The following is a 27,378-nucleotide window of genomic DNA, read 5'->3' as shown; positions in this document are numbered from 1 at the left end:
TCCCCCAGGGCTCCCCCCTTCCCATCCCCCCAGGCTGGCCAGGTCTGGACTCCCCCCTTCCCCCAGGGCTCCCCCCTTCCCAGCCCCCCAGGCTGACCAGGGCTCCCCCATTCCCATCCCCCCCAGGCTGGCCAGGGCTCCCCCCTTCCCATCCCCCCAGGCTGGCCAGGTCTGGGCTCCCCCCTTCCCATCCCCCGCCCCCGGGAGATTGGCCCTTCTGGCCCCTCATGCGCCCTCTCGGTGGCCCCTCCCCTGGCGGGCGGCGGGCCCCTCTTGACGGACCGCGGCGGCCTCTCCTCGCTCCCGGAAGTCCATGTCCCTTCCGGTCCCCCCCACCCCCCGCCGCCCGCTCTCTCCCCCTCCCCAGGTGCCCGGCCCGGCGGTAAGATGGCGGCGGCGGCCGAGTGCGATGTGATCATGGCGGCGCCCGAGGGAGCCGGGCTGCTGGGCGGCGAGGAGGAGACTCGCAGGTAGCGGCGGCCGAGGGGGGCGCGGGGCCTGGGGGGGGCCGGGCCCGGGGCGAGGGGGGGGGCTCAGTCCCCGGCACCGCCCCCCCCGGGGTGCCCCGTTTCTTGGGCCTCTCCCCCGTTGTCTCTGGGGGGGGCCGGTCTCAGGGTCGCGGGGGGGGGCTCGGGGAGGCAGGACCCCCCCCGTGGGGGCTGCAGCGGGGGGCGGCTGCCGGGGGCGGGGCGGGGCGGGGCGGGTCTGCCCCGGTGCCTGGCTGGGGACAGTGGGCGCAGCGAGGTGTTAAACCCCCACCCCCAGTGCGGGGAAATCCGCCCCCTGCGGCCGGGTGACGGGGGGTGTCCCGGGGATACTCGGGGGGGGGGTGCCTGGGTGAACAGTCCGGGTCCAGGTGCCTTTTTCTGCCACCCCCTTGAAATGTCTTTGTAGCCCCCCCCCGTGCCCCTTGCGCTGTGCCCTGCGGGGGCTGGGGGCTGTACGCCAGGTCCCTCGCGCCGGCCACGGAAGGGAAACGTGTCCAGGCACCTCGACTGCGCCCAGCCGTCGCGGCCCCATCTGGGCAGAAGGGCCCCGTCTCCACCAGCTGCCGGCCCGGGGGGTGGCCGAGCGGCTGCCCGGGGGGGTGGCCGAGGCTATGCTGCCTTCACCTGGCCCAGTCCGAGGACCTTTCTTCGCGCTCCGTGTGCTGGGTCTGCAGGAACGGGGTGCTCGGAGCGGAGTTGGACCACGGCCGCCCTTTCGGGAGGGAGGCGTCGTGCGCGTGCGGTATGGGGAGAAGGGCCTGCCACTCCCGGCATGTGAGGCTTCCTTTCGGGATGGCTTGGCCGCATGTCAGGTGCGAAGCTCTGTGGCCTTGGCTGGCCATGTCCTAGTACGAAAGGCAGGGGTGGTTCCAGTCCCTGTCTGTTTTATAGAAAAGGTTCAATCTCCTTTGGGCCAAACTTCGTGCAGTACAGCAAACCCCAGCCCGCTGTACGGTGCCAGTTGGCCTACCACTTAGCTATTGCAGTGATGGGCGCCACAGAAAACATGGATAGGTAGCAAGTCTGGGCTTCCTCGAACTTGGCTTTGGTCTTTATCAGTGTGTTCCACCATTTCTGCCTGGGGCAGTGTTGACTAGGGCCTGCAGAAGCCTTTCTCTGCCAGATCGAGGTCTGCCCCAAAGAGGGAGTTAAAGAGTTAAACTATGCATGTGGTGGCGGAGGGGGGGTCCTCATAGTTCAGAACCCTTGAAGAAGGTTCAAATTCTTTTCCCTTCTCTAACTCCTTTGCCTGAGGACTTCACGGATACTTATTAATTACACCTACCTGCAACAGAACAGTTATTGTTTGAGATTTTTGATGGAGTCCTGCTCTCCAATACCTGTCCCGTGCTCCGTGGAAAAATGGTCACTGTGCACATTGGTTCTCTAAAGTACACTATGTATTTGAAGGCAGGATTGGGTGTTGAAAGTACTAGGGCAGCTGCGTTCTTCTCCATCTAGTAATTGCTGAAAGATCAAACTTCCTTCATCCCTAAAGCTAGTTGGCAAATTTTGCTCAGCGGTGAAGATGCTGTCTGAGGCCGGGCGTGGTGAGGATCCCAGCCCTTTCCTCTGGTAAGTCATTTTCTTTCCAAGAGCAAGTGCTTTTGTTACCACCTGCTGCCACAATCACAGCAGGGGATGAAGTTCCTAGATCCTCCTTTAGGAGGCACTATGCTAGTTCTAGTGTGCAAACCTGGCAGCTGTGTCTCAGCAGTCTGGTGTCTCCAGGAGGACTACAACATCTGGGAAGGGGTGGCTGAGCCTGCCACTCTGGAAAGGTGGTCACCTGACTGAAGCAGGAGGACAACATGAAACTGAAAGGGGCCTCTGGGTAGTGCCAGTTTCAAAACGAGGGTGAAGGCCTGAGGTACGTGTGCTGCTTATTAGCTATCAAAGAGTGAGGGCAAGGGCATGGCGCTGGGAGTATTGTAGCACCCTGGTGTGGTTAATTAAATAGATAAATGACACTGTTAAAAAAGCACCTGAATGCTGCGTAAAATATCCGAGTATCATAGAGTTACAGAAAATACTAGTGCAAGGAGAGCCCTGCTAAGTTTCATGTGATCCACACCCTCCCCTGGGCTAATGTGCGATTGCTCCTTACAGTATTTTCTCCAGGGCTTTGCTCACTTTTAAATGACTGGTTGAAATATTAAATGTCTCAACATTTAGAAATCACGAACTGGGCTCAGTCTTCCTACTCCAGAGTTCTCTAGCACCAGCCCCTCTCCTCCTCCATACCTGTGTGCAGAAGGAAATGAAATGGTCATGAATAAAACGATCCCCATAGAAAGGACTGCAGAGTCCCAGAAACAGAAGAACTTTGACATCCTCGGTGAGGGGGTTGGTTCCTGGCCCACTCCAGATAGAACCCCGGGAATGGAGAGCAAAAGCAACCTAGCTCACTCAGCTGTCTTGTTGGGATAGGGCCAGTACCTCAGTCCCGAGTCATTAAGTTTCAGTCTTTCATCCAGTGGTTGTCCTTTTGAGGGTGGGATCCCCAGGCCTTTTTTTTTTTTTTCCCGTTGGGGTGATCCTGTCTTTTAATCTGATTGAGGGGTGGCAGGGCAACACTATTGCAGGGTCACCTAGAGGGGTGGTGTTGAAGGAAGGAATTAATATGCTACTTCCAAGATGCTCCCATCCCCTCTTGGTAGCTCAGAACTTGGAACCTACATATCCGTCTTCTGTATGCCAGCTGGTAGCCTCTTGGTTTGAGCAGATGCCTGCAGTCAAGAACTTCCTGAGTGTTAATCTTCTCTTTGCCATAAAGTTCCTCTCTGGGTTTGAGCAAGTTCTTTAGCTTCTCTGGCCCAGTTTACCCATTTGTAAAATTGGGATACTGCTCAGCTGTGTCAGAGAGGGTGTTTGGAGACTTAGCTAATGTCTGTAAAGCCCCTTGAACCATGCAAAGTGCTATAAGAATGGCCATACTGAGTCAGGTCCATCTAGCCCAGTGCCCTGTCTTTCAACCATGGCCAATGCCAGGGAATGCACAGAACAGGTAATCGTCAAGTGATGCATTCCCTGTCGCCCATTCCTAGCTTCTGGCAAACAGGCTAGGACACTATCCTTGCTAATAGCCATTGATGGACCTATTCTCCATTAATTTATCTAGTTCTTTTTTGAACTCAGGTATAGTCTTGGCCTTCACGACATCCTCTGGCAAAGAGTTCCACAGGTTGACTGGTCTATGTAAGTGCTTAGTGTTACTGGACTTAGGCAGACTAGGCATTGGAACCTGATGCTTCACTACAGCTTTTGTAGAGCGCGTGGGTAAATTTGTTAGTAAAAAACCCACCCCACAACCTCCGTAAATTGTTTTGATACAAATGTGTTTTTGGACTAACCTTTGCCCGAATGTACTAAAATGGTTCTGATGGCTGCTTCTGCTTACCGAGGCTGGAGGAAAAGATAGACGGTAGCAAAGCAGTGATTTGTATTTCAGCATAATTGTCCTGGCATTGCACTGAAACAGCTGCAAATAAACGGAATGTGTCATTTGCAGGTTGTTCAAGAGACGTGTCGGGGGAAGGAGTGGAGTATGGTCATGGGGTAATGGTTGCCTGCTGTTGCATAAATTCCAGGGATACTTATGGAAAATGATGGATGTAACGGCACTAATTTTATCTGGTGGTGGTGCAGTTAGTGACAGTTATTGTTGAACAGCTGCATTCTGATTGGCTAAAGTTCTGTGTTCTGATCCAATCACAGATCAGCATATCCACAAGAGGGGGAGTTTTTTTAAAAAGATTTCTAGACCATGGAAACGGTTTTCTTGTGGCTCAATTGATTTCTGAAGCTTTATTTCACTTCATTTTTTGTCAGATAAATAGTTTCTCGGTCATCTGCTTGGCAGCTCCAGAGTCTATCCGTTGTGCATATATGCAGGGGGATGTTTCCCCTCATTCTTCAGTGCTGAATGATGTGGAAGAAGTATCTTAAAAAGAGGTATCTTTAAAAAGTCTCATTGCTAAATTAATATTAGGATTAACAGTTCCTTGATCAAACCTTTTCCTTTACTATTTGGTACCAGCTTCAGAGTGGCCGTGTTCCCAGAAGGTGCATCACAGTTACCTTTGTAAAATGGAGAGGGTGAGATTTACACAATGAAGAAAAAAATGTGCCAAACCAAAGCATTTGAATTTTCCCTCATCTTGGGGTCGGAAGGCTTCACCTTTAGGTGGCCAGTTCAAATCCAGTGTAGCTCCATAGTGAGGGGATACTGCCATCTCATGTGAAATGAGTTGGTGGGTCTCCAAGTGAACAAATCTCATTAATTGACTCTTTTGTTGACAGCGTCAGCAGCAAACTAAAGGTTTAATTGGCCATGAAGCCTGAAGACATTCTGCTCATAGATAAGGTACATTGATAACATTGGTACTGTACCTGTGCTGTGAATAAATAGGGCTTCCAGTGGTCAAGGCCAAAATGGAATTCTTTTTTTAAAATAACCAGTGGTGCTGAAAAGAATTCTTCACACAAATACTAAACTAATATGAATACATAGTGCACTATAGGATTTGAATAATTGTGTTTATAGAATCAGTGTACAGTAGGTGTACAAAAATTAAATATTTAATACATACATTTTATGTAGAGCCTTACGTCTTCAAAGCATCGTACAAGCTCCTTTGTTTTGGTTGAGGAATCCTATATTGTAGAGGATGAGCATGGGCTTATCATAAATGTGTGTTGGTTACTTATTAAACCCAGTCAGTTCCCTTGATTTCAGTTGGTCTTATCAAAGGGCTCTCTGGCTGCACTCTTTAAACCTCTAGCGCCACAATAGTTCTGGGTCTATGTCCATTTCCATGAAAACAAAACGGAAGCAGAATATTCCTGGCACTAGGCCCACCTGCGAATGTTATAAAAGTGGCATAGTGGGTGTTGTCCTCACCAGAACTGATTTAGGGCCGTGATTTTCAACCTTATTGATACCAGGGGCCAGCTTGCTGCCTTCCTAAACTATGTCAGGGAGATCTCAGGGACCGGCACTGGTCCACGGACTGGTCGTTGAGAAACAGTGGTTTAGGGGATTCCTGTGGAATAGGCTGTGCTGCTTCACACACACCCCCTTGGCTGCAGCGTTATATTTGTACTTAACAATGGAATTGAAAACCTCCAATGCCCTTTGAAGTGAATCGGTAGATAAACACAAGCATCTGCCTGCACAGCGCTGGATTTCCCCACCTTCCTTCCTGCCTATTGTGAGCTGTAGGTCCTCTTTCATCAGCTCAATACCCTGCACTAAGCACCAGGTAGCAGCATTGCTCCTTGATCAGCAGGGGGTACTGCTGCACAGAGGAATCTGCCACTTGACATGCTACAGAGCTGCTTTGTATTGTAATGAGGCTGGCTCCCAGATGACGTTGTCTAGCTGAAAGAAAAGGAGGACTTGTGGCACCTTAGAGACTAACCAATTTATTTGAGCATGAGCTTTCGTGAGCTACAGCTCACGAAAGCTCATGCTCAGATAAATTGGTTAGTCTCTAAGGTGCCACAAGTACTCCTTTTCTTTTTGCAAATACAGACTAACACGGCTGTTACTCTGAAAGTTGTCTAGCTGCAGGATAAGATCATGATTTAAGTTTTAAAAAGTCTCCTTTGAGTTTAGAGCGATGTGAGAGGCTGGCTTGACCGGCCTGAAGACAGCAGTATGGAAGTACACTATAAGCTTTACGTGTTGCCTCCACCCTCATTTCCCAGCCGCTGTTTCTCATCCCTGACCTGAAAGAAGCATCTCTTGGGGGTGAGAGAGGAGACCCCGCTCTGTGCTGTGTGTGACCCATTCATTCCTTGGCTTCTCTGCTGAGACTGTCAGCATGCCATGGGGAGAGGGCTGTCTAGTGCTAGGTAGGATGGCTGGTTTTAGGCTGTAATCACCTAACCACTGTGAACGGCACTAAGATCACCAAGCTCATTTCACACAGGTAAGATGAAGATTTTATCAGCATGACGTTTACTGAAAATAACCGACAGGTTGCACAGGCAATAAACAAAAAATCACTGGCATCCATGACCTGTCTGTGACTTTTACTAAAAATAGCTGGGGGGAAGAATGACAGCTGAAGCAGGGGGGACTGACAGCCCGAGCCCCACCACCACAGGCAGGGGGAAGGCACAGCCCCGGCTGCAGCCAAAGAAGTCAGAGGTCCAGTAAAGTCACAGAATCTATGACCTCCATGATTAAATCATATCCTTACACAAAGGTAACTGAATAGCATCTGATGGTAGAGGTCTGGGCTGGATTTCAGCTGAAAGGCTCCATATCCTGTAGCAAAATGCCTTGAATGCATCAGTGAAGCAAGTTGACTGTGGCCTTTTGCCCCTGCAAGTGACTAGAGGGGTTGCTTGGACCTCTTGGGGATTCACTATTGCCAGCCCAGAGAGTTTGGAGATGCAAACAGACCGCTGCATGGCAGGGCACTAGGCGAGCTGCCTGGAAAGCAAGTCAACATGTGAACTGCCTGGAGTGTCTGACCTTGTAGAGCCTCCTAAACACAAAGCTAAGCACTTGACTTCCTGGAACTTTTTCCCAGCTCTTTAGTTCCCAGAGAAGCTTAAAGTACTTTGCAGTAGAGGCAGGAAGTGAAAGGGGAGTGAGGGCTGTGGGAGGCGTTGAGTCTGCCACCTCAGTAGATTGTACAGACCTGAGTTACACATTCAGAGATGTGGATGGCTGCAGAGTGCCAGCCAGGCAGGAAGGCTAGTGCAGCAGCTACGTTTGGGAGGTGGTGTTCAGACGGAGCTCGGAAGGCTCTGGTCATTCTGGAAATGACTTGTTCTTGGCTGTGCCTCTGTTTCTGTGCTATGAAAATCATGTATGCAATTTGGGTGATGCTAGTATGTTAAAAGAGGGTCGCAAGCTAGAGCAGCGGGAAATCTGTATTAGGATTTATATGGTGGTAGGAGGCAGATGAAAGATGCTGCTCAAAAAGTAGATGATAAAGCTCTTGGGCTAATCTGGGACCATCTCACTGTTGTGCAGGGTGAGTTATCTGTCTTGGCAGTTTGTTCCAAGGGCTAGCAAGGGTTGGGATTGCTGCAGAGGCAGGGTGAGCAGAGGGCCTACCAGCCCCTCCAGCCACTGGGGTTGAATAGTTCAGAGGGGAGTTGTTGAGGCCACTGCCCTTCTGGAGGAGGGCACACGTCTCCAGTGAGGATGTGGCAGATCCTAGGGGAGAAGGTATCAGGAATGTTCTTCCTGTGAAAGGAGTCCGAGGAGCCTTTCAGGTTGAGCTGGGCTGTGGAGTAGGACTGCCTGCAGCACCTGGAGAACTGAGAGCGCATGACAAGCTTGTTAACCTAGCGGTTCACCACATTTCAGGAGAAGGGAGGAGTTTCAGACAGCTGGCTCCTAGCAGAGCTCTCAGTGCTTGCAGGCAATGAAAGAGACTCTTCTTAGTGAGTCCCTTGGTGTGGCTCTGTTCCTCCCCACCCCCTGGGTTCACCACGGAGAGGCCCTCAAGAGACACTGACCTCTCTGAACAAAGGAATCCATTCAGGCCTGGATTGTATTTTTAGCAAAGCAGAAGTGGGGAATGCAGCCTACATCAGTGTGAGATGCAGAATGATCTCATTCAGGCTGCAGCATCTGTTTGGATTGAAACAATTACTAATGATATCAGGAGATCTGCATTTGTTTTGTTAGGATAGCCAGAGACAGTGGTAAACAAGAACAGTTTTCTGTGTGTTGGGCTATGTTGTTAGAACACAACTGGGGAGAGACGCTGCCGTTCTGTTCCTGGGCTCTCACGCCTTGGATCTTGCAAACCTAGCAACTCTGCCTACATGTTTTGAAGTCACTTTGATTTTCTTGCAAGACTTCATCATTCAGCTTTAAAGGCATGTAAATAATAAAGGCAGCCGGGTTTACTTCCTCTCTGGTAAGGTTATCCAGCCACTGAGGTTTGACATGTCAACAAAGTGCTGTCTAGTAAACACTACAGAAAGAAACCCAACCAATGCTAAACAGAAACAACCATCCTCCTACTCTTCATCCTGCTGTAACGCCTCATCAGGTTATATCAAAGGGCTTTATAAGCACTACTGAGCCTTACAGTTCTCCTGTGAGGTAGGTCTGTATTTAACCCCCCGTTTCACAGATGGGGTAATGAGGCGCAGTGGTCAGTGACTCACTGGCGGTCAGGGAATAACTCCAGGAGTCCTGGCTTACAGCCCTACAGCTAAAAGAACAGGAGGACTTGTGACACCTTAGAGACTAACAGATTTATTGTGAGCATAAGCTTTCGTGAGCTGCAGCTCACTTCATCGGATGCAGCTCACGAAAGCTTATGCTCTAAGGTGCCACAAGTCCTCCTGTTCTTTTTGTGGATACAGACTAACACGGCTGCTACTCTGAAACCAGCCCTACAGCTGTAACCACTAGAAACACTGCAGTGCGTAATGACTGGTAAAGTTGCTTGGTCTGATTTGTAAATCTTTAATCTGCTCACTTCTAGCAGGTGGCTCAGCAGGCCAAGAGATCAGGTTTTGCAATGATCTTTGCTGCCCTGTTCTTCAGAATACGTAACCACAACAATAGGACCCTAGACCAGAGGTGGGCAAATTACGGCCCGCGGGCCACTCCTGCCCGGCTCCTGGCCCGGGAGGCTAGCCCACGGACCCTCCCCTGCTGCTCCCCCCAGCCTCTTGGTGGCGGGGCGGCAGACCCGCAGCCTGGCCCGGTGCTCTGGGCTGTGCGGTGGTGTGGCTGCCTGGCCCGGCGCTCTGGGCTGTGCGGTGGTGTGGTGCTGCCAGCCACCCGCGCAGGGGGGGTTGGATAGAGGGCAGGGGAGTTCAGGGTGGTGGTCAGGGGGTGGGGGTGGGGCGGTCAGGGGAGTCCCGGGGAGGGGGGGGAGAATCAGGAATGGAGGGGTTGGATGGGGGGGCCCTCAGGGGACAGGGAGGGGTTGGATGGGGCAGGAGTCCAAGGGGGGGTCAGATGGGGGGGGCGGGCCATGCCTGCCTGTTTGGGGAGGCACAGCCTCCCCTAACCGGCCCTCCATACAATTTTGGAAACCCGATGTGCCCCTTAGGCCAAAAAGTTTGCCCGCCCCTGCCCTACATGCTAGAAAGCAAACTTCTAGGCACCACTTCCTTCACTGCCTTCTGAATGCTTCAACCCTCCTCATCTTCAGAAGTGGCCATTGTGCATGGGTGTCTTATCTTATGGAGTGAAAATCCCCTCCCGATTAGTGGTACAAATCCACCCCCTTGGCACGAGTTACTGAAACAATCACTACTCCAAGAGTTGAGAGAGAGACCGACAGCCTGGCACCGATGAGATGTACATTGCATGTGTCTTCTAAACTGCCCGGAGGAGCACTGTCTGTCGGGACAATGCCATTTTAAAAAGTGATTTTTCATTTTGCTGTAAATCAAGTAGGGGGCATATTTGTCTAGCTCTGCTTCCGTCTAGAGCCAGTGCAGTGCGGGTGGGGAGTTCTGCTCTGACACTTGCCACGTGTTCTGACGCACTCCAGGGTGCATCTCCCCCGGCTGACTTGGTTGTGCGGCTGGAGATTACAGGTTTCAATCACAGCAGCAGAGGGTTCATTTCTGTTGGCAACCTTGGCATGATGCCCTTCCTGGGCATGGGTGAGGAGGGCATATTGGCAGCTTCCCACCAGATAGAGATGAAAGCTCATTCAGACCAGACTCAGGCTAGGGGTTGGATGGGAACTTATTAGATACCTTTCAAGGCCCTGAAGTGAATCCACTGAAACAGAGGGAGAGGGATCTGGATCTGTTGCGTTCCCAGCACTCCCACTTTGGGACATGCGCTCTCTGAGCACCACATGGCAGCTCACTGCTCTGCCACCCAGTCGCCCCTGGACTCTGACTGATTGTTTTAAATAGTACTTAAACATACTGGGCCAAGGGTATCCCTGGTGTGTCTGACCAGTGGAGTGCCACTAGACCTGGGTCTTGCCCATTGTCAGCATCCCGAGCTGAACCTAATTGGGAACAAGATTAAAAATGAAAGTGAGCAGCACATATTTTAGCCCTGACCCTGAAGGCCCTTGGAGTGGTAACACTCTGTATCTATTGTTTTGCCAGCTGACAAACTTGCCTTGTTTCTGTGAAAACAGCCCAGTGCATCAGAGTAACAGCCGTGTTAGTCTGTATTCGCAAAAAGAAAAGGAGGACTTGTGGCACCCTAGAGACTAACCAATTTATTAAAGCTCATGCTCAAATAAATTGGGTAGTCTCTAAGGTGCCACAAGTCCTCCTTTTCTTTTAGCCCAGTGCATGAGGCAGTTTTGTGGGAGTGGCCAATGGCAAGCCCGAATGAGGTTAAAAACATGTTAACTTGCCCCCACACAGTTCCCTTTGTTCCTTTTTTAGTGGGCTTGCCAAACATAACTCACATTGTTCGCTTCAGATAGCCTTCAGCTCAGTGCCCGCTGAAATGCCGTCCTTTGGGCAGAAAGGGGCCATGGCAGTGTTTCGCTCCTTACAGAGAGGGGCACGTGGACAGCCAGGGTTTTGAATACCCAGACCAGGATTTATTCTGTATCAGATGATGATTTAATCAGGGGTGGTGTTGAAAGGTGTCTTCAGCTTGGACTCTCTGGCTCACGGACTGTCATTTACTGGGTCTGTCCAACAGCTAGCACAAAGGGCTCCGACAATGTCAATGTTAAATAATAGGCTCTGGACCAGCAGATCTCTGACTTTCCAACCTGCCATGCCTCGTCTGATGCTCAGGAGGGTTGGCATACATCCGTTGTAAAGGTACTCCATGTGGCTGCAATGGACTCTTATTTGGCTACCGTGATTTAAGCCAGCCCATATACCGTCAGTGGTGCGCATTCCCCGGCTGTCCTGGACCATGTGCATGGCACCCAGCCTTTACCTGGCCAGGATGTCATGAAGGGTGAAATCGCTGCTTTCCAGAGCTCGCACAGTGTCTTGGCACCGCTTCAGTCTCACTCAGGCCATCAAAAGAGGATGGCAGAGGGGTGCTGCTTGTTCAGAGCCTGAGCCGCACCAGACGTTTGTAAATTAAAATGGAACCAACTGGAACACCTGCTTACAGCTTCCTTGACAGCTTACACTGCAAGCGCCTCAAGATAGAGCTGACACCTGCCGATGAGTTTGTGGAGAGTTTGTAGTGCAGAGGGGCCTGATCCTGATTTGGGCCTCTGGACACTACTACAAAGCTAACAGCGATAGTAGAAATTGCTTAAGTTCACCAGCAGTAAAATTGGTTGATCAGCTTTGGGCCAACCATGTGGCCTTACAGGGAAGGAGGGGGCTGGGGGTAGATCTAATAACTCCTTGGGCTGCCCGTTCTGTACACCCGTGCTGCTTGCCTTGGCGTATGAAAGCTAGTTTCAGTGCTATATGTCTGCCTTGGACTTCACAGGTCATTTCTGTAACTCTGGGCCCTGGGTTTTCTGAAAGTGGAGAAGCTCAGCTCGGAGCCTGTCTGGTGTGGCCTGAGCGTTTGAGACTGAACGTGGAACTCTGCTCTAGCAGGCTGGAATGGCCCCTTAGCTATTTTAGTCCCATGGGCCTTTGCCCCGTTGCTGCTGTGAATTCTATATAGGGAGCAGTTGACTGACATTTCCTTTATGGGGAGGAAGGCGTCCAATGCCAGTCAGCTACGCTTGCAGTAAGGAAGGAGTTGCTTACCATGTGCAGCAAATATCTGTGGCTGGACTAGCCCAGTGTAATAGCTCTCAGTACCATAAGGACTGTGCTGGGCTGGAATCCAAGTGATACTGTATCCTTAATGCGAGTTTGGTCATTAATTGTGTACTCTGTAGACTTGCCCCCGTTGCTTGATTGCTGAAATTTGCCTTCCTCCAAGGAAGAGGGTTTCGAGTTGTGTACATTGTGGGAGTTATAGTTTGGAAGGACTGAGCGTAATTAGAAACCTCGGGTGCTTTCATTTCTGAGGCTCTGGGTGCAGTGGTGAAGACCCAAATGATTTTATCCCAGTGCTGATTGAAATACATTCTAGAACAGGGCAAGTTTATGCTTCTAAAGCCTCCATCTCCATCAATGGCATAGAAAGGGAAACAAAACCGTTCACGTTAATTGGACCTGAACTTGGGAAGCCCTGGTAGCTAAACTCCCGAAAGACCAGTATGTAGACACTATTGCTGTTAAGGTTTGTCTGGGTCCTGTTGAGAGGTGACACTGCTTTGGAGAAGCCGTGCAGGGTAGGAGAGCGGGTGGCCCACCAGACAGAGGTGAGAACTAGCACAGAGGTGGGCAAACTACGGCCTGCGGGACTGTCCTGCCCGGCCCCTCCCCTGCAGCCACGTCACTGCACAAGTAGCGTGGCTTGCACCCGCCCTCCTCCCGGGCTTTCCAACAAGCCTGTCCTGCCGCTGTGAGCAGCCTGGTGTGGGGGGGAGGAGGTCCTGGGGGTAGTCAGGGGACGGTTGGATGGGGCGGAGGTTCGGGGGGCGGTCAGGAGACAGGGAGCATGGGGGAGTTGGATAGGGGGTGGGGTCTCGGGCGGTCCCGGTGGGGGAGACAGGGAGCAGGGGGGGTTGGATGGGTCGGGGGTTCTGAGGGGGGCACTCGGGGGCGGGAAGTGGGAGGGGGTGGATGGGGGCAGGGGCCAGGCTGTTTGGGGAGGCGCAGCTTTCCCTACCAGGCCCTCCACACCATTTCACAACCCCCATGTGGCCCTCGGGCCAAAATGTTTGCCCACCCCTGAACTAGCAGCTGGGACGTGGGAAACGGAGCCTTTGTAAATGTTAGTCAATGCTGCTGTTTCAGCAGCAGAATAGCAGCAGATGCAGTGACAGGGCCTGGTTTTGCCTGACTTATGCCGCCCCAGAGAGTTTGTCCCTCAGTGCAGTGTTTCCTAACGTGTGGGGTGCAAAGGACTGGCTGTGGGGCATGGAAGGGTGACAGTGCATATTCCCTGCCGTGCTGCCCTGCCAACATGGTGAGATGGACGGTGGGTGCGATTACTTCTGTTTTTCTGAGGGCTCAACTTCCGAGGGCTTTGGGGGAGATGCATCAGGCTGAACGTGGAATATTTTAGGAGATTTAAAAACCTGACCCTGCAGCCAGGCCTTTCCTGGGCCCCTCCTCAGCCTGCCAGGCACCCTCCATTCCTGCTGACTTCAGGAGACCTCTCCAGTGGTCTGGCCCATTCCTGCGTGGTCTGGAGCTGCTCCTGACAGGTGGTCAGCACTTTTGGTTTCTGCTGATTTCAGTGGCAGTTGGGGGTAAACATCACCTTGCAGGATCGGACCCATAAATTCTGTTAAAGCTTCAGCAGTTTTCTTGGTTTCTGAGAATTCAGGAACAAATACCCTTGGTTCAGTCCGTGCTCACGGGGCCAGAGTCGGAGCGGTGGCCGTGTGCAAAGATGGTCTGAATCCATCATGAGCTTCTGTGATCCTTGGCTGGCCCCAGTACAGCGTCAAGTAGCCAGCTGCCTGTGGCCCCAAAGGCTATTCCAGCAGCCCGCAGTCCCCTGGACATGGGGTACCCTCTTTCCCCGTGAGTACCATCGAAGGGGGAATTCTGTAGTGGCCAGGTAGGCCAGCTTTAGAGCCATGTGTAGCCAGTAGAACCGTGCAGAGCTGTCCTGAGGCGGCTGTGGCCAGTCAGTGTGTCTCTGTTCATTTCACGGTGGGATATTTTACTCTTTCAGAGAAGCAGAGTCTTTCAAGGAACAAGGAAATGCCTATTATGCCAAGAAAGATTACAACGAAGCGTATAACTACTACACAAAAGCCATAGGTGAGAGCGACTGTTTGTGACAGTGTTCTGGAGCTCGCTAAAACCGAATGGGTTATGGGGGGAGATCGCCCAGTATATTGCTCAACTCGCGTTGCTAACGGCACACGTGGAAGAAACCTCTTCCAGGCGTCCTGGTGACGCAGATGTGTTAGTTACCGTGCAAGGTCTCACCAGATTTACCGTGAACGCTTGTGAGTGCTCGGGATAGCTGTATTGTAGCACCTTGTCGATGTCTGTTCCAGCCAGGCTGATTGATTGGGATCTCCGTAGTGTTAAGGATTGCACAGTTCCCTCCCATGTGGGCTCAGCAGTGTTACCATGCTGATGGGCACTGAACGGGACACTGTTATTTCCAGGGCGCTTGCACAAGGGAACTCCGATCCCTCTGGGTCCTCCTATGTATAAATGGTGGACTCCAGGTAATTTTTAAGCTGCTCAGGCAAGGTATGAACTTGCAAACAGGGAATGTGATTTTGAACCCAGTAGTGACCTTGTAATGTGCTCTGTCTACAACCTGTGTAGCCCTTTGCATTGCTCTAACTGGGATTGCTGTAATGTTTTCTCCAGACGCATGTCCTAACAATGCCAGTTATTATGGTAACAGAGCAGCCACCCTAATGATGTTGGGGAAGTTCCGGGAAGCACTGGGAGATGCCCAACAGTCTGTCAGACTGGACGATACCTTTGTAAGGGTAGGTGACCAGCCATTCAGTGTATCATTGTTACTAGCTTTTGGAACACCCACCCCCCGCGCGTGTGCCAACTATTGCCACATTTTTAACTATCTTCTCAGGGACACCTACGGGAAGGGAAATGTCACCTGTCTCTCGGGAATGCCATGGCCGCCAGCCGCTGCTTCCAACGAGTTCTAGAACTGGATCGTACAAACCCTCAGGCACAACAAGAGGTAAGAAACTCTCTGAGATCCAAATTTCCCCCTCATGGGGGCTGCCCAGGGGAGCAGGATTGTGCTATGGAGCCTTTCGCCTCTGGGCTGCAGAAACAAGTGTAGCTCAGGTTAGAAGTGACTAAATGGTGTCACTGTGGGGAAGCCATCTGATGGGGGGAGAGGTGAAATGAGTTGGGGGTTCTCAGTCCAGTTTTCATTAGACTGATACCCTCTCTGCAAAACTGCTGTTGTGTGCGCTCTCCTCCTTGGTTGAGAGGCCGAGGGCCGAGGAGATGTGGGAGCTAGACTGGGCAATCGGGGGGAGTGGTGAGGAGCGGCGGTGGCTGGGGGGCAGTGTTGTCTGTGGTTAAGCAGAGGCCTTCGTTCTCCAGGGCGATCAAGCCAGTCCAGTCCCAGGTGCCCGCATTAAACTGGCTTTAGAAAAGCAAGGGTAGCTCTAGAGTACTGTTGCTCCCAGGGCTGCTCTGGTGTCCTGGGCGCTGGCTGGTTTAAATGCCACCCAGCGGAGGTGCAGACCCGTCGAGGCGAAACTGACCGTGCCCTCCTTTCTTGCAGTTGAAGAATGCGAGCGCTGTGCTGGAATACGAGAGAATAGCTGAAATCGATTTTGAGAAACGGGATTTCAGGAAGGTAAAATCAACATGGATCTTTTTTGTCACAATATGACCAGAAAACACTGATCTGGCTGGCTCAGCAGGAGTCAGGGACAGTGTCCCTCTAATTTTTTATGTCCATGTGCAGAATGAATTTTGTTATGTGCACCAATATGGCTGAAATGTGTGACACATCACCTTCCTATTGGTGCACATAACAAAATTCATGGGGGAGAGGGCACAGGGCTGGGGCAGAGGGTTGGAGTGGGGTGGGATGAGGGCTCCGGCTAGGGGTGAAGGCTCATAGATGAGGGGTTTGGGGTTGCCGGCTGTCCTGGGGCTGCAGTGCGGAGAGAGGACTCCTCTCAACACAGCAGCTTGGGGCCGGGGGACAGGCACCGCTCCCTTGCGGCAGCTCCGGCGGGGCTTCTCTCCCCAGCAGCTCTGGTGGGCCTGGACCAGGCCCTCTCCCCCAGTAGTGGCAAGTCTGGGACAGGTCCGTGTTGGGGCCAGCAGGGAGGGGTGCCTCTCCCCTGGCGTGGCAGGTCCGTGCTGGGGGAGAGGCATCTCTCCCTGCTGCAGTCTGAGCCCCTGCCTGGGGGTTTATTGGCAGGCTGCGCAGCTTAGAAGGAACTTAGGTAGGGAATGCTGGCCCTTAGCTGGAGTGCGGGAGAAGGCGCCCCACAGCCAAATCATGCCTTGGAGTCTATAACTCCACTGGGCTGTTGGGGCACACGTGGGCTGCCCTGTGAGGAAGGCAGAGCTATGCTGATCCAGCACTGACCCAGCTAACTTGCCTGGCGGGAATAGCCTTAGCCGTGCAGAGTATGGGTGGGACTGGGGTGTTGGCTGTGGGCGTTGCTCATCAGATTACATTCTCAGCAGCTGTAAAGCAAACACTGGTCCTATAAGACATCCCCAGGATCCCTATTCACAAAGCAGCAGGTTCCCTGCCAGTGTTAAAGAGATAAAGGGGGAATGCATAGCTATTCACCGTATCCTCCACTCCTGTTTCTAAGCCTCTCATGGGCTGGGTGCAGCTGGTACTGCCCTGCCTTAGTGAGAGTAGCTGTGAAATCTGAAAGACACATTTGCCCTCCGACACCCACGTGCGACTCGCACCCAACTGCAGTTGCCTTCAGAGGATGTATGCGAGGTCAGGGTTTGGCTCAGGGCAGGAGACCTTCTCTTCATCACATCAGGGTTAAGAGCACTATTCGTAAGTGTCTGCAGGAGGAGATGCCTGAAGCCCAGGCTCTGGATTCTGTAATGGTCAATCCCAGCTCTGCCTCATCCGATTGTCCCACTGTGCCAGCTGCTCTTCACAATCTGGATTTTGTATCTAGGAATAACTCTGCCTGTGTCTCCGTCCCTCACTTCTCCCATCTCACTTCGCTAGGGACGTTGTCATGAAACAAAACCTTTGTTTCTGGAGAGCTGCTCCTGGTCCTTCCCCACCCAGAAGGCGGGAGACTCCTCAATCTGTAGCATATCGGTGCTCCCCACAGCAGCTAATTGTGATGTCACAAACGGGGGATTGAGAGCCCGGCCCCAGGAGCAGATGAACCTTTGTGGAACAATGCTCCCGTTCTCATGCAGCTGTCTCCACCAGAGAAACCAGAGCTGGAAAAGACCTATTAGGTCACCCAGCCCATCACAGGCCAGTGCAGCTTCGGTCCCTGCACTGGCATCTTGTGCTTTGTTCAGTCCGGTTCCAACTGTCTCTGTCGATTGAGTTTCCACCACTTCCCACACTCCCTACCAATGGGGAGAGAGGAGAAGTTCAGGAAACGTGGGAGCATAATGGTCTGTCTCAGGCACCTAGAAAACCCTCTTTCGCCATAGCATCAGAGGGTTTAAAAGGGCTGGGTTTGGTCTGTTGCTGTCCATGGGGCACTTTGTGACCCTTCGTTGTGTGTGTGGTGCTTGGATACCCCAGAGATGGGCTCACGAGCAATACAAGACGAGCTGCAGATCTTCATAAATGAGGGGCCTTTAGGACCCTACACATCGGGGAGGCTTCTACTGAAGTGTGTTTTCTGGGTCTGCATGGTTCAGTTTGAAGACCAGTCTGCCATCCCCGCTGGTGCAGAAATAGCACTGTCTCTCAGCTCTGGCTCTTGGCTGTTTGCTTTGTTCCCACTTGCTTTTCTTCTTCCGCTAGGTTGTGTTCTGCATGGACCGCGCTTTGGAGTTCGCTCCTGCCTGTCATCGGTTCAAAATCCTCAAGGCCGAATGTTTGGCACTGCTGGGTCGCTATCCAGAAGCACAGTCTGTAGCTAGGTAGGAACACTTGACATACTAACGAGCCCCGGGTGTCCCAAGAGCACTAGCTCAGTGTGAATTTGTTCAACCTAGCCCTGAGAGGGGAGTTTTGTGATGGAAACACACGTGTAATAACTTAAGTTCCTCTTGAAGTGCAAGATGTGGTTAGGACAGATGCTCAAATTCCACCCCTGCCATTTAGTCTTACTAAGGCCACCTGCTTAAAAACCATGCTGGGTTTCCCACCGTGTCACTCGCAGGCCTGCCTGCGTTTCCCAGTGCAGCACCCTGGCTGCAGGCTTGGTGAAATAGCTAACGCCTTGGTGAAGCGAGGCTTTTCTTGATGGTTAGAAGGAAATGACATCTCGAAAGTGCTTAGACTGGATTCTGAATGTGCATGTCTGGCTATTCCAGCGACATCTTACGCATGGACTCCACAAACGCAGACGCCCTTTACGTCCGAGGTCTTTGCCTGTACTATGAAGACTGCATCGAGAAGGCTGTGCAGTTCTTCGTCCAGGCACTCAGGATGGCTCCTGATCACGAGAAAGCATGTCTCGCCTGCCGAGTAAGTACCGAGACTGGGGAGCCAATGGCTTATAATGAATCTGTTCTGCTCAGCTGAACCCTCCCCCATTTCCTGCTGTTCTTCCCCTCCCCTCTCCCAGACGCTTTAACCCTCCACATATCTGCTGTAGCCAGCGCATCAGGTCCATCCTGAACTCCACCTGCTGCTTCCCTGTGGGGTAGCCACTGATAGACCTCTCCAGGGTTAGGCCACGCTGTGGGCTGCCCCTCCTGCCTGTTGTTCTCTGGAGCAATCGGAGATCACTCTCTGCAGTCCTGGATACTAAGTTTCTAGCCTCTGACTTCCAGTGAAGTCTAACGCAAGCTGTCAAAATGTGAAGATCTGCAGCTTGACTTGCATTTGAAGTGTTTTTCCTCTCAAGTTCCTGCCCCGTCCTCTCTTCTCCAATCTAGTTCTTCTTCACCCACCTTTTCAGGCAACACTGAGCTGGGTAAGATGTAAAATGTTGGGTTCCTTCCTTTTTTATAATACAACTGTTTCCTTCCCTGCTACATTCTGACCTTGAGCTTTAACTGGTCCCCTCGTCCCACGGGGAATGGCTGTGATTGACACTGGCTGTTTCTTAGCAGAGAGGAGCTGGAGTGGTGACAAAGCTGCAGCTTGTATGGTCTGGGGCTGTGTTTGAAAGCAAGTTAGAAAGTGTGTCTTGGGATCAGTGAGCCTTGGGCTTTGATGTCATAGAGTGTCTGTCCTCATCCCAGGGCACTTTCTCTTTCAGAATGCCAAAGCACTTAAAGCAAAGAAAGAAGATGGAAATAAAGCATTTAAAGAAGGCAATTACAAACTAGCATATGAACTGTACACAGAGGCACTGGGGATAGACCCAAATAACATAAAAACAAATGCCAAACTCTACTGTAACCGGGGGACGGTTAATTCAAAGGTAAGACCCAGGCAGCATTAAAGGTGGGCGTTCATCCTGGGAGCTCAAGGCACTCCCCAGTTATAAACTGCGTTGCCGTGGAGGAGAAACCCATGGGATACAGACGAGGGATGATTCGTTCCAGAACGAGACATGGTGCCAAATTTCTCTTTTGTTTAGGCTGGTTTGGCAATGCTGCTCCATCCCTGCTGGGCTGTCTAGTCCCTGCTAGTTCTGCAGGCAAGGAGCTAGGGTTCATGTTTGCGTGGGTAGGTGCTGTTCCAAACAGCATGGGACACAACTGTCCTAAAGACGTGAAACCCAAGCCAGGGGAAGTGTTAGGCCTTAGATCCCCTTCTCCAGCTGAGTTATTTAATCCTGTCCTGAGAACGAGGAGACTTCAGCGCCCACAGATCACTTACTGTACTTAATTCCATCTAAAAAGAAAGGACACCTGTCCAAAGCCCTGGCGCCCTTGCCAGACATCCAAGAAAACTATAACACAGGAGTTACCAAACCTAACACCACCCCGAGCAATTCCTTGCTGATCATGTGACCCACACAGCGTGAAATCCCACCCTCTGCTGCCTGAGCAGTCGCCGATGCCTGCTCAAACCAGTGGGCGTGGGAGCCTGCCCAGAAGGCCGTTCCGGCCATCGGGCTGTGGGAGTGGGGAGCCAGATCTGGCTCCAGTTGTGTGATGCTCACACTTGAAAACTGGTAACGTGGTTTCTCATCCCCGCCCCTTTAATTTCCTTAATTTTTGCCAGTTTGTAATCCCACCTGGGAATTAGTGTGGGGCCAAGTCTCGTCCCCTCTGCCTGCACCCCCACCCCCTTCCAAACGCTTCTTCTAAGAAGCAGCAGTGAGTAGTTTATAAAAATGAATTTGCTGCTTCTCCAGGTGCAGTCAGAGTTCCAGTATTCCTAGGGAGCACGAGTTCTGGGCTGGGGTGGGGAGCAGTGTGTTTTGTCTCCTTTCAAGGCAGAGTCCTGGCAGGGAGTTCACCTCCAGGCCCTTCCGTGAGGCAGAGAAGCAGGTTCTAAAAGGGGATGTGCCAGACAGGTGGAAAGAGGCGTCTCCAGATGAGCCATGTATTTGTGGCTTTCGTTTTGCATGGAGATTGTAGCTCCATCTCCGCAGCTTCAACATAAATCGTGTCGAAATCCATCCCCTCTCAAGGGGATTCACGAATAACTGTATGTCTGGCTTTGTAGCTTAGGAAACTAGAAGAAGCAATAGATGACTGCACAAATGCAATAAAACTGGATGACACATATATCAAAGCATACCTGAGGAGAGCACAATGGTAAGCAGGCCGGGGCTTTGAGCACCCAGAGGGAGGTTCAGGTTGGGGACCAGCTGTCTGCAGTGCCGCTTGGCTGCCGGAGCTGAGACCAGTTGAATGGGGATGAAAGGCAGCGTCGTAGGGAAGCGGTGTGTGAACGCAGGCTCCTGTTGTAGCCAGGTGTGTGCCTGGTGGCTACGGGAAGCCTGACAGCACTGTCGTGGACCTGATGCCGTGGGCTGCCAGTCACATTTAGCCTTTGTTTGTTCTCCCTTGTAGCTGGTGATTTAATCAAGTAGCTTAAAGCAGTGTCCTGTCCCAGAGTGGTTGAAATCTCACTCCATTAACCTGGCTTACAGAGCCTGCTGTGAAATGGGGCTGGCTCTGACCTGTCGCAAGACCTGCCTTTCATGCCTCCCTGTAAAGGGCCAATATCTCTCTTCAAGGATAGTGGCTATGCCACCCTGTTCTGGGTGAGGGTCTCTGAACCCACAGTGACTGGCACCCAGGGCACGTGGCACAGCCTGGGCAGTGAACGCCAGCGCTTGGGACCCTTGCTTTAGTGACGTTGCCGCTGCTTGGAGGGTTGGCTGTCCCTGTACAATGCATGCTCAGCTGCAGGGGCTGAGGGCTTGCTGCACGGAGACCGGTTTTAATGTCTCTTCAACAGTCTTCATCAGAAATTCTGCATTCCCCTTCTCCTGGGCCCCTGGTGTTCCTCCTGGGCAGTGGCAGAGTTTCTTGGGCACTTGCTGTGCTGAAAGGGCCCCTGGGGCCCCCTGTCGGATCACTCTTTAAGTTGAAATGCCTGATCTTTTTCTTCAAGTTGGCTGCCCTGCCCCACCCCCATCCGGGGCTCGGTAATATCTGGTGATGGGACAGTGCTGCCTGTTCTTCAGGCAGTAACCAGCCACCACTGAGCCCTCTGGTAACGGAGGGTATTAACCGAAATGTCTCATCACTCTTAACCGCCCTGAGACCATAGCTAGTGTCTGACTCTGCGTCAGTTTCCCGGAATTCCCAGCGGCTGCTGGTAGTTCCTGCACCTGGTGAATGGGTGAAGCGATTCTATGCGGGATGGCTTCTTGACCTGCTAGGATTCATCCTGCACAACAAGACGGCAGATGCGGGTCGGGGCCGGAGCACAGGCTTAGTCTGCCAGGGTTTCCTTTGTGGGTCACCCCTGAGAAATGCAGGTGGCTGCATCCCACCTTGGGCTCTCCCTACGGAGCCCCTTCATTTTTGCTTCTGCAGGTCCTAGGCATATCTTTCCCTCGGTAGTTTTATCCCTCCAGAAGCCTCATAATTTAACCCCTGCTGCTGTGGTTTTTGTTAGTCTCTGTAAACTATTCCATTGTAACCGTTGTTTCCTTGCATAGTTACATGGACACAGAACAATACGAAGATGCTGTGAGGGATTATGAAAAAGTTTACCAGACAGAGAAAACAAAAGGTAAAAGCATCAGCCCTCGCTTTCTATACACATGACCTGCCCCTTGACAGACCTGTTTCTTGTAAGGCGGCAATGCTGGTAAACACCTGAATTGCCATTGTACGCACGGATCTGCCCCCTCTTGCTTTAATGCTGCCCCTTGCTTTGTACGGATATTGGGAAAATCCCCAGAAGCTCCAGGACAGCTGCTTAATGGAATCGTGTGAGAGTTTGTTCTCTCCCAGTGTTGGAGAGCGGGGTAAAGCTTGGTCAAGTGGTTGGCCCTGGACTGACATCCAGAAGGGGGTGGTGTCAAATCCTGGCTCTGCCACAAATGCCAAGTGCCGTTGGGCAGGTCACTGGATCTCTTTATGCCGTGGTTTCCCCATCAGTGAAAATGAGGAGGATGACACGTCTCCATCTCCAAGGGGAACTGAGGATAAATTAACATGTTTGGGAGATGCTGGGATACCACAGGGATCTAGAGCTGCCTGTATTATGGGCTACTTATGTGCCTGTTACTAGCAGCGGTGTCATGAAAGCCTCCCCAGTTCCGTTGATCTCTGCAGCACCAGGGCTACAGTACTATCCAGGGCAGGAAGATGTTTGGTGCCAAGGTTTTATTGACACACTGAGGGTGTTAACATTTCCCCTTGCATAGCAGCCAGAGGTGTTTTAAGATACTGCCTGGTGCACCAGGCACCACCAGGGGCTCAGGGAAGTGGGCGCCGCTGCTGAAAGGACATTAACATTGAGTCGGCTTGGGCTGGAATTTTCCAAGGAACCAGAGTTAGGTGCCCACACCCCATTGACTGAGCAGTTCACACTTCTCTGGAAATTCGGCCATCACTGACCCCTCCTGTTGGAGCCATCTCCGAAGTGCCAGGCCTGAGCACAAGAGTCTCCTCTGTTCTCAAAGATGAAAAAATTGGCTCTGTCCCCACCCCAGGGCGTTGCCTTACAAGCAGAAGCCACGCGCGATGAATGGTTTAGTCTGGGTATCGCACCTAGCGTAATGCAAAGGGATTGTCGTGTGAGTGAGGCTTGGCCAAAATCTGACATGCAGAGTCTCGAGAGGCTATGGCTGGCTGGGTAGTACCTAGGCCCCCGTTTCCCAAACCCTGGGGGTTAAGTATAATGACGTGAGTGCATTTTTCGTTAATGGAGATGTCTCGCTGGGGACAGTGAAACAAAACGAATTCTTTAATTCTAGAAGGATGCTTTCCTTCTGTTGCTACTAAGGCTGCACGTGATACAAGGCTCTTTCCTTCTGCCTTGCTCTTCTTTCTAGAACACAAGCAATTCCTAAAGAATGCACAGGTGGAACTGAAAAAAAGCAAGAGGAAAGACTACTATAAAATCCTCGGGGTGGACAAAAACGCCTCTGAAGATGAGATCAAGAAGGCGTATAGGAAACGGGCACTCATGCATCACCCAGGTAGAGAAATGTTTTCTGCTCTTAGCATGCAGCTCACTGCTTTAGGTTTTTCAGAGAGCAGAAGTAAACGGAAGAGAGAATTTCAGAGGAAACATTTTCCCCGTCTTCAGAACCTCCCACTGGGCTGTATCGTTTGAGGTCTTTAATGACAATTTCAGCAGGATGACCATGGTGGTACATAAAAGTCGATGGTTGGCTGGAACGTGTAGTGTTTTCCAGGTTTCAGAGTAGCAGCCGTGTTATTCTATATTCGCAAAAAGAAAAGGAGGACTTGTGGCACCTTAGATACTAACCAATTTATTTGAGCATAAGCTTTCGTGAGCTACAGCTCACTTCATCAGCGACGCTTGGCAGCAATTGAAAGCTTCTTTCCTACCTGTCTTCGCCCCTTAGACCGGCACAGTGGGGCAAGCGCAGAAATACAGAAAGAAGAGGAGAAGAAGTTCAAAGAAGTCGGAGAAGCCTTCACCATTCTGTCGGATCCCAAGAAGAAGGCTCGCTACGACAGTGGGCAGGATCTGGAGGAGGATGGCATGAACATGGCAGGTTAGTGTTCCCACAAACATGCGAGCCAGGATGAACTTGTCAGGGTAAAAGGATGCCAGGTCTGCCTTCACTGCTGGAGGGGCTGTTCCTTACCTTGCTTGTGTTAAACGCCTGCTAACGTTGCTGTGTCCCATGGCACCTGTGAACTGACCATGCTCCTGCTGTGTCGACGCTTGAGGGGGAGATGGCCAAGGAACGCTCAGTGGTTTGAGCATTGGCCTGCTAAACCCAGGGTTGTGAGTTCAATCCTTGAGGGAGCCATTCGGGGATCTGGGGCAAAAATTGGGGATCGGTCCTGCTTTGAGGAGAGGGTTGGACTAGATGACCTGCTGAGGTCCCTTCCAGCCCTGATATTCTATGATTCGAACCTGAGGGCTGCCCCTAGCTGTTGGTGATTCAGCAGCTTCCCTCAGTCAGTACTGAACCAGTGCCCCAGCCCGTAGCTAGGGGGCACTGTTCTGCTGAAGAGACTGTCTTCCATGGGTGCTGAGCACTCGTGGTCCCTGTTGGTTGCATGATGTTTATCCCAGCGATCAGCCCGTTGGCCCGTAGTGTCCAGACCTAGCTCTAGCACGAACTCCATTTGCCTGTCTCTCTGGTGACTCCGGCAGTCTGCACTCTGCCCTAAACCCCTGCAGCGCTGCTCCCTGCTGCTGCATTTCCGTGGGGGGTAAAGCGAGCCATGTGTGTATCCATTTGTAAAGGACTTTAGGAGCCTTTGTTTAAGAAGACTGTACAAAGACGTGAAATAACACAAGCAGTATCTCTAACTTGCACCTCTCTTCTCCCTCCGCAGATTTTGATGCTAACAATATCTTCAAGGCTTTCTTTGGTGGGCCAGGCGGCTTCAGTTTTGAAGGTAGGTGACACGTCTTTCCACCAGCGTGAGAAACGTGTGTGCTGTTCATATACGTGACGGTCATATTAACGTCCCCGCCGTAGGTCGGTGGTCGAAAGGGTTCATTTGATTTAACTGCTTACGTGCCTCTGGGCCCGCACAGAAGGCGTGGTCTGTGCAGTGCCCCAGCCGATGGCTGCCTCTGGGGCCTATGCAGAGAAAAGCTTCCCCCTCAGGGTGTGAGGAAACTTGGCACTAATGGTGTTCTGTTGCTGAGAAATCTGCTTGGCTGTCACTCAGGCACGCACCTGCTGGGTCACTGAATCTGGAAACAAGGGTGTCTGATCAGACACGTTGTATAGCTAGTCTGTACTGCCTCCTGTTAGACACACAAGACTCCCGGGAGCCTTCTGGAGGCCCTGGCCTATTGTCGCTGCATTTTGAGTTGGCCAGGGGATGTTGCAAATGGCTGTTATGCTCCACACTGACCATCCTTCTCCTGGTGCATGGTCCGCTCACCATAGATTGCAAGCCTCTTGGCACAGGGATGGCTTGTACAGCACCGAGCATCTGGTCGGCACCTTAACCAGCATTAATACAATCCAGGGGGGAAACTCATGGACCCCTGACCTGGGAAAAGTCTTGTTTGCAAATTACTCTAGCCCTTGCAATCCTTTCTCCAGACCCCTTTAACTTATCAGCACTGACCATGTGCCAGCGTTACTCCGTTCCCCTCTTTGTGTGGCAGAGTAAACTGCCCGGAGCCCCTCCCTTTTGTGTGTCTGTCCAAGGGCTGCGTTATGTGTCCAGCACTCCACGGATGTTCAAGAGCATTGTTCTGGAGAGATTTCAGAGTAACAGCCGTGTTAGTCTGTATTCTCAAAAAGAAAAGGAGGACTTGTGGCACCGTAGAGACTAACCAATTTATTTGAGCATGAGCTTTCGTGAGCTACAGCTCACTTCATCGGATGCATACCGTGGAAACTGCAGCAGACTTTATATACACACAGAGATCATAAAACAATACCTCCTCCCACCATTGTTTTATGATCTCTGTGTGTATACAAAGTCTGCTGCAGTTTCCACGGTATGCATCCGATGAAGTGAGCTGTAGCTCACGAAAGCTCATGCTCAGATAAATTGGTTAGTCTCTAAGGTGCCACAAGTACTCCTTTTCGTTCTGGAGAGAGACTCACGAGCTCTAATATTTCTCACTTTCTCTTTCAGCTTCTGGGCCAGGAAATTTCTTTTTCCAGTTTGGCTAAAATAAAAACCTACAAACCACATACACACACCTGAAATGCTTGTTTTAACCTTGAATACGGACATAATTAGACTCCTGCCTTCATCATGTCTCATTGTACTTAGAGCAGTTTCATTTTCTCAGTTGGAGACCTCTCTGTTGTGTGCTTTGTGTGAGAAGAGGAAACCAGCGCTGAAGAGAGGGGGCGGGGAAGGCTTGTGAATTTTGTTTTACTGTTAACTTTATTAAAAAAAATAAAATGGTTTGAATCTTTTGGTCCCTCCATGCTGGCCCGTGTTTTCAGACTGTTCGGACTTCCTCCAGGGTCCTGTTGCTGGAAACCCAGCTTGTCAGTGGGGCGAAGTGTTCATGGCTCCTTTTGGTTGGTTCCAGAGTACAGGATGGCGCCACATCAGGGTTTCTGGAGCCCCATTTTCTCTTGTAAGTAATTGAATCGTAACAGGGTTTTTATAACACCCGAGCAGCTATGTCCTGTTTGCCAGCTGCAATTTTGTTTGCCGTGGCTACACGAGAATGTACACCCGGGCATTAATGTAAATGACAAATAGCGATCTTAATGTTTTCATACTGGAGAGAAATACTCCTTCAGATTTATGGGAGCAGCTGATATGAGAGAACTCCCTATGGGGCAGCTAGAAATACGTGCTCTAAATGCTTCCACTCCAAGATGCCCCATCTTTGTTTAAGAGGATATTTAATGTGGTCTGGGGTGAATTTCTTTTCAGTTTTTCTCTTTTATAATTAATTCACTTGATCATTTAATTGCAGCATATATGATTAAAACATGGTTTTGCTAGGTTTGGATTGGTTTGTTTCTACAGTCTAAAAACACCCTTTATGTTTGACGCTTTCCATAGTGCAAATCTATAATGCGGGCTGCCTGTTTCCAACTTGTGAAAAATGTCTGAAGACTGGTTACTGTGGGCGCAGGGACCTGTTGGTGGCGTTTACAGAAAGTGATGTCTGTTTTTAATGTAACACAACTGTGAGTTCTAACTGGCATTCCAAGTATTTTACAGGAACAAAGAGATTCTAAGTTATGGCAGAAACTCTGGACTGATGGTGCATAACTTTCCTCACTGCCTCTTTGTGACAGCGTATGTGATCTGTTGACGTGCTGAAGCCGGAGTTGCATGT

At 51.4% G+C, this 27,378-nt stretch overlaps 1 protein-coding gene across 2 annotated transcripts; it reads left to right on the top strand.

Annotated features, from left to right (window-relative positions):
• Window positions 1-313: 313 nt before the first annotated feature.
• On the top strand, window positions 314-26,503 carry DNAJC7 (DnaJ heat shock protein family (Hsp40) member C7). Of its 2 annotated transcripts, XM_084615615.1 has the most exons (15): window positions 2,008-2,063; window positions 4,320-4,442; window positions 14,128-14,216; window positions 14,784-14,908; window positions 15,010-15,123; window positions 15,682-15,756; window positions 17,884-18,002; window positions 18,399-18,552; window positions 19,292-19,456; window positions 20,653-20,744; window positions 22,103-22,176; window positions 23,447-23,593; window positions 23,987-24,139; window positions 24,936-24,998; window positions 26,205-26,503. In XM_084615615.1, the coding sequence occupies exons 2-15, from the start codon at window positions 4,414-4,416 to the stop codon at window positions 26,240-26,242; spliced, it is 1,437 nt and encodes a 478-aa protein (XP_084471741.1). In that variant the 5' UTR covers window positions 2,008-2,063; window positions 4,320-4,413; the 3' UTR covers window positions 26,243-26,503. The 2 variants fall into 2 exon arrangements, with proteins under 2 accessions (XP_084471740.1, XP_084471741.1); XM_084615614.1 differs by lacking the exons at window positions 2,008-2,063; window positions 4,320-4,442 and adding an exon at window positions 314-470.
• The last annotated feature ends 875 nt before the right edge of the window (window positions 26,504-27,378 follow it).

This window comes from Lepidochelys olivacea, assembly GCF_965140295.1.
Source record: "Lepidochelys olivacea isolate rLepOli2 genome assembly, chromosome: 27".
In the NCBI taxonomy this organism is placed as follows: domain Eukaryota; kingdom Metazoa; phylum Chordata; order Testudines; family Cheloniidae; genus Lepidochelys; species Lepidochelys olivacea.
Note: the sequence above shows the minus strand (reverse complement) of the source record. Positions and strands in the feature narration are given on the sequence as shown.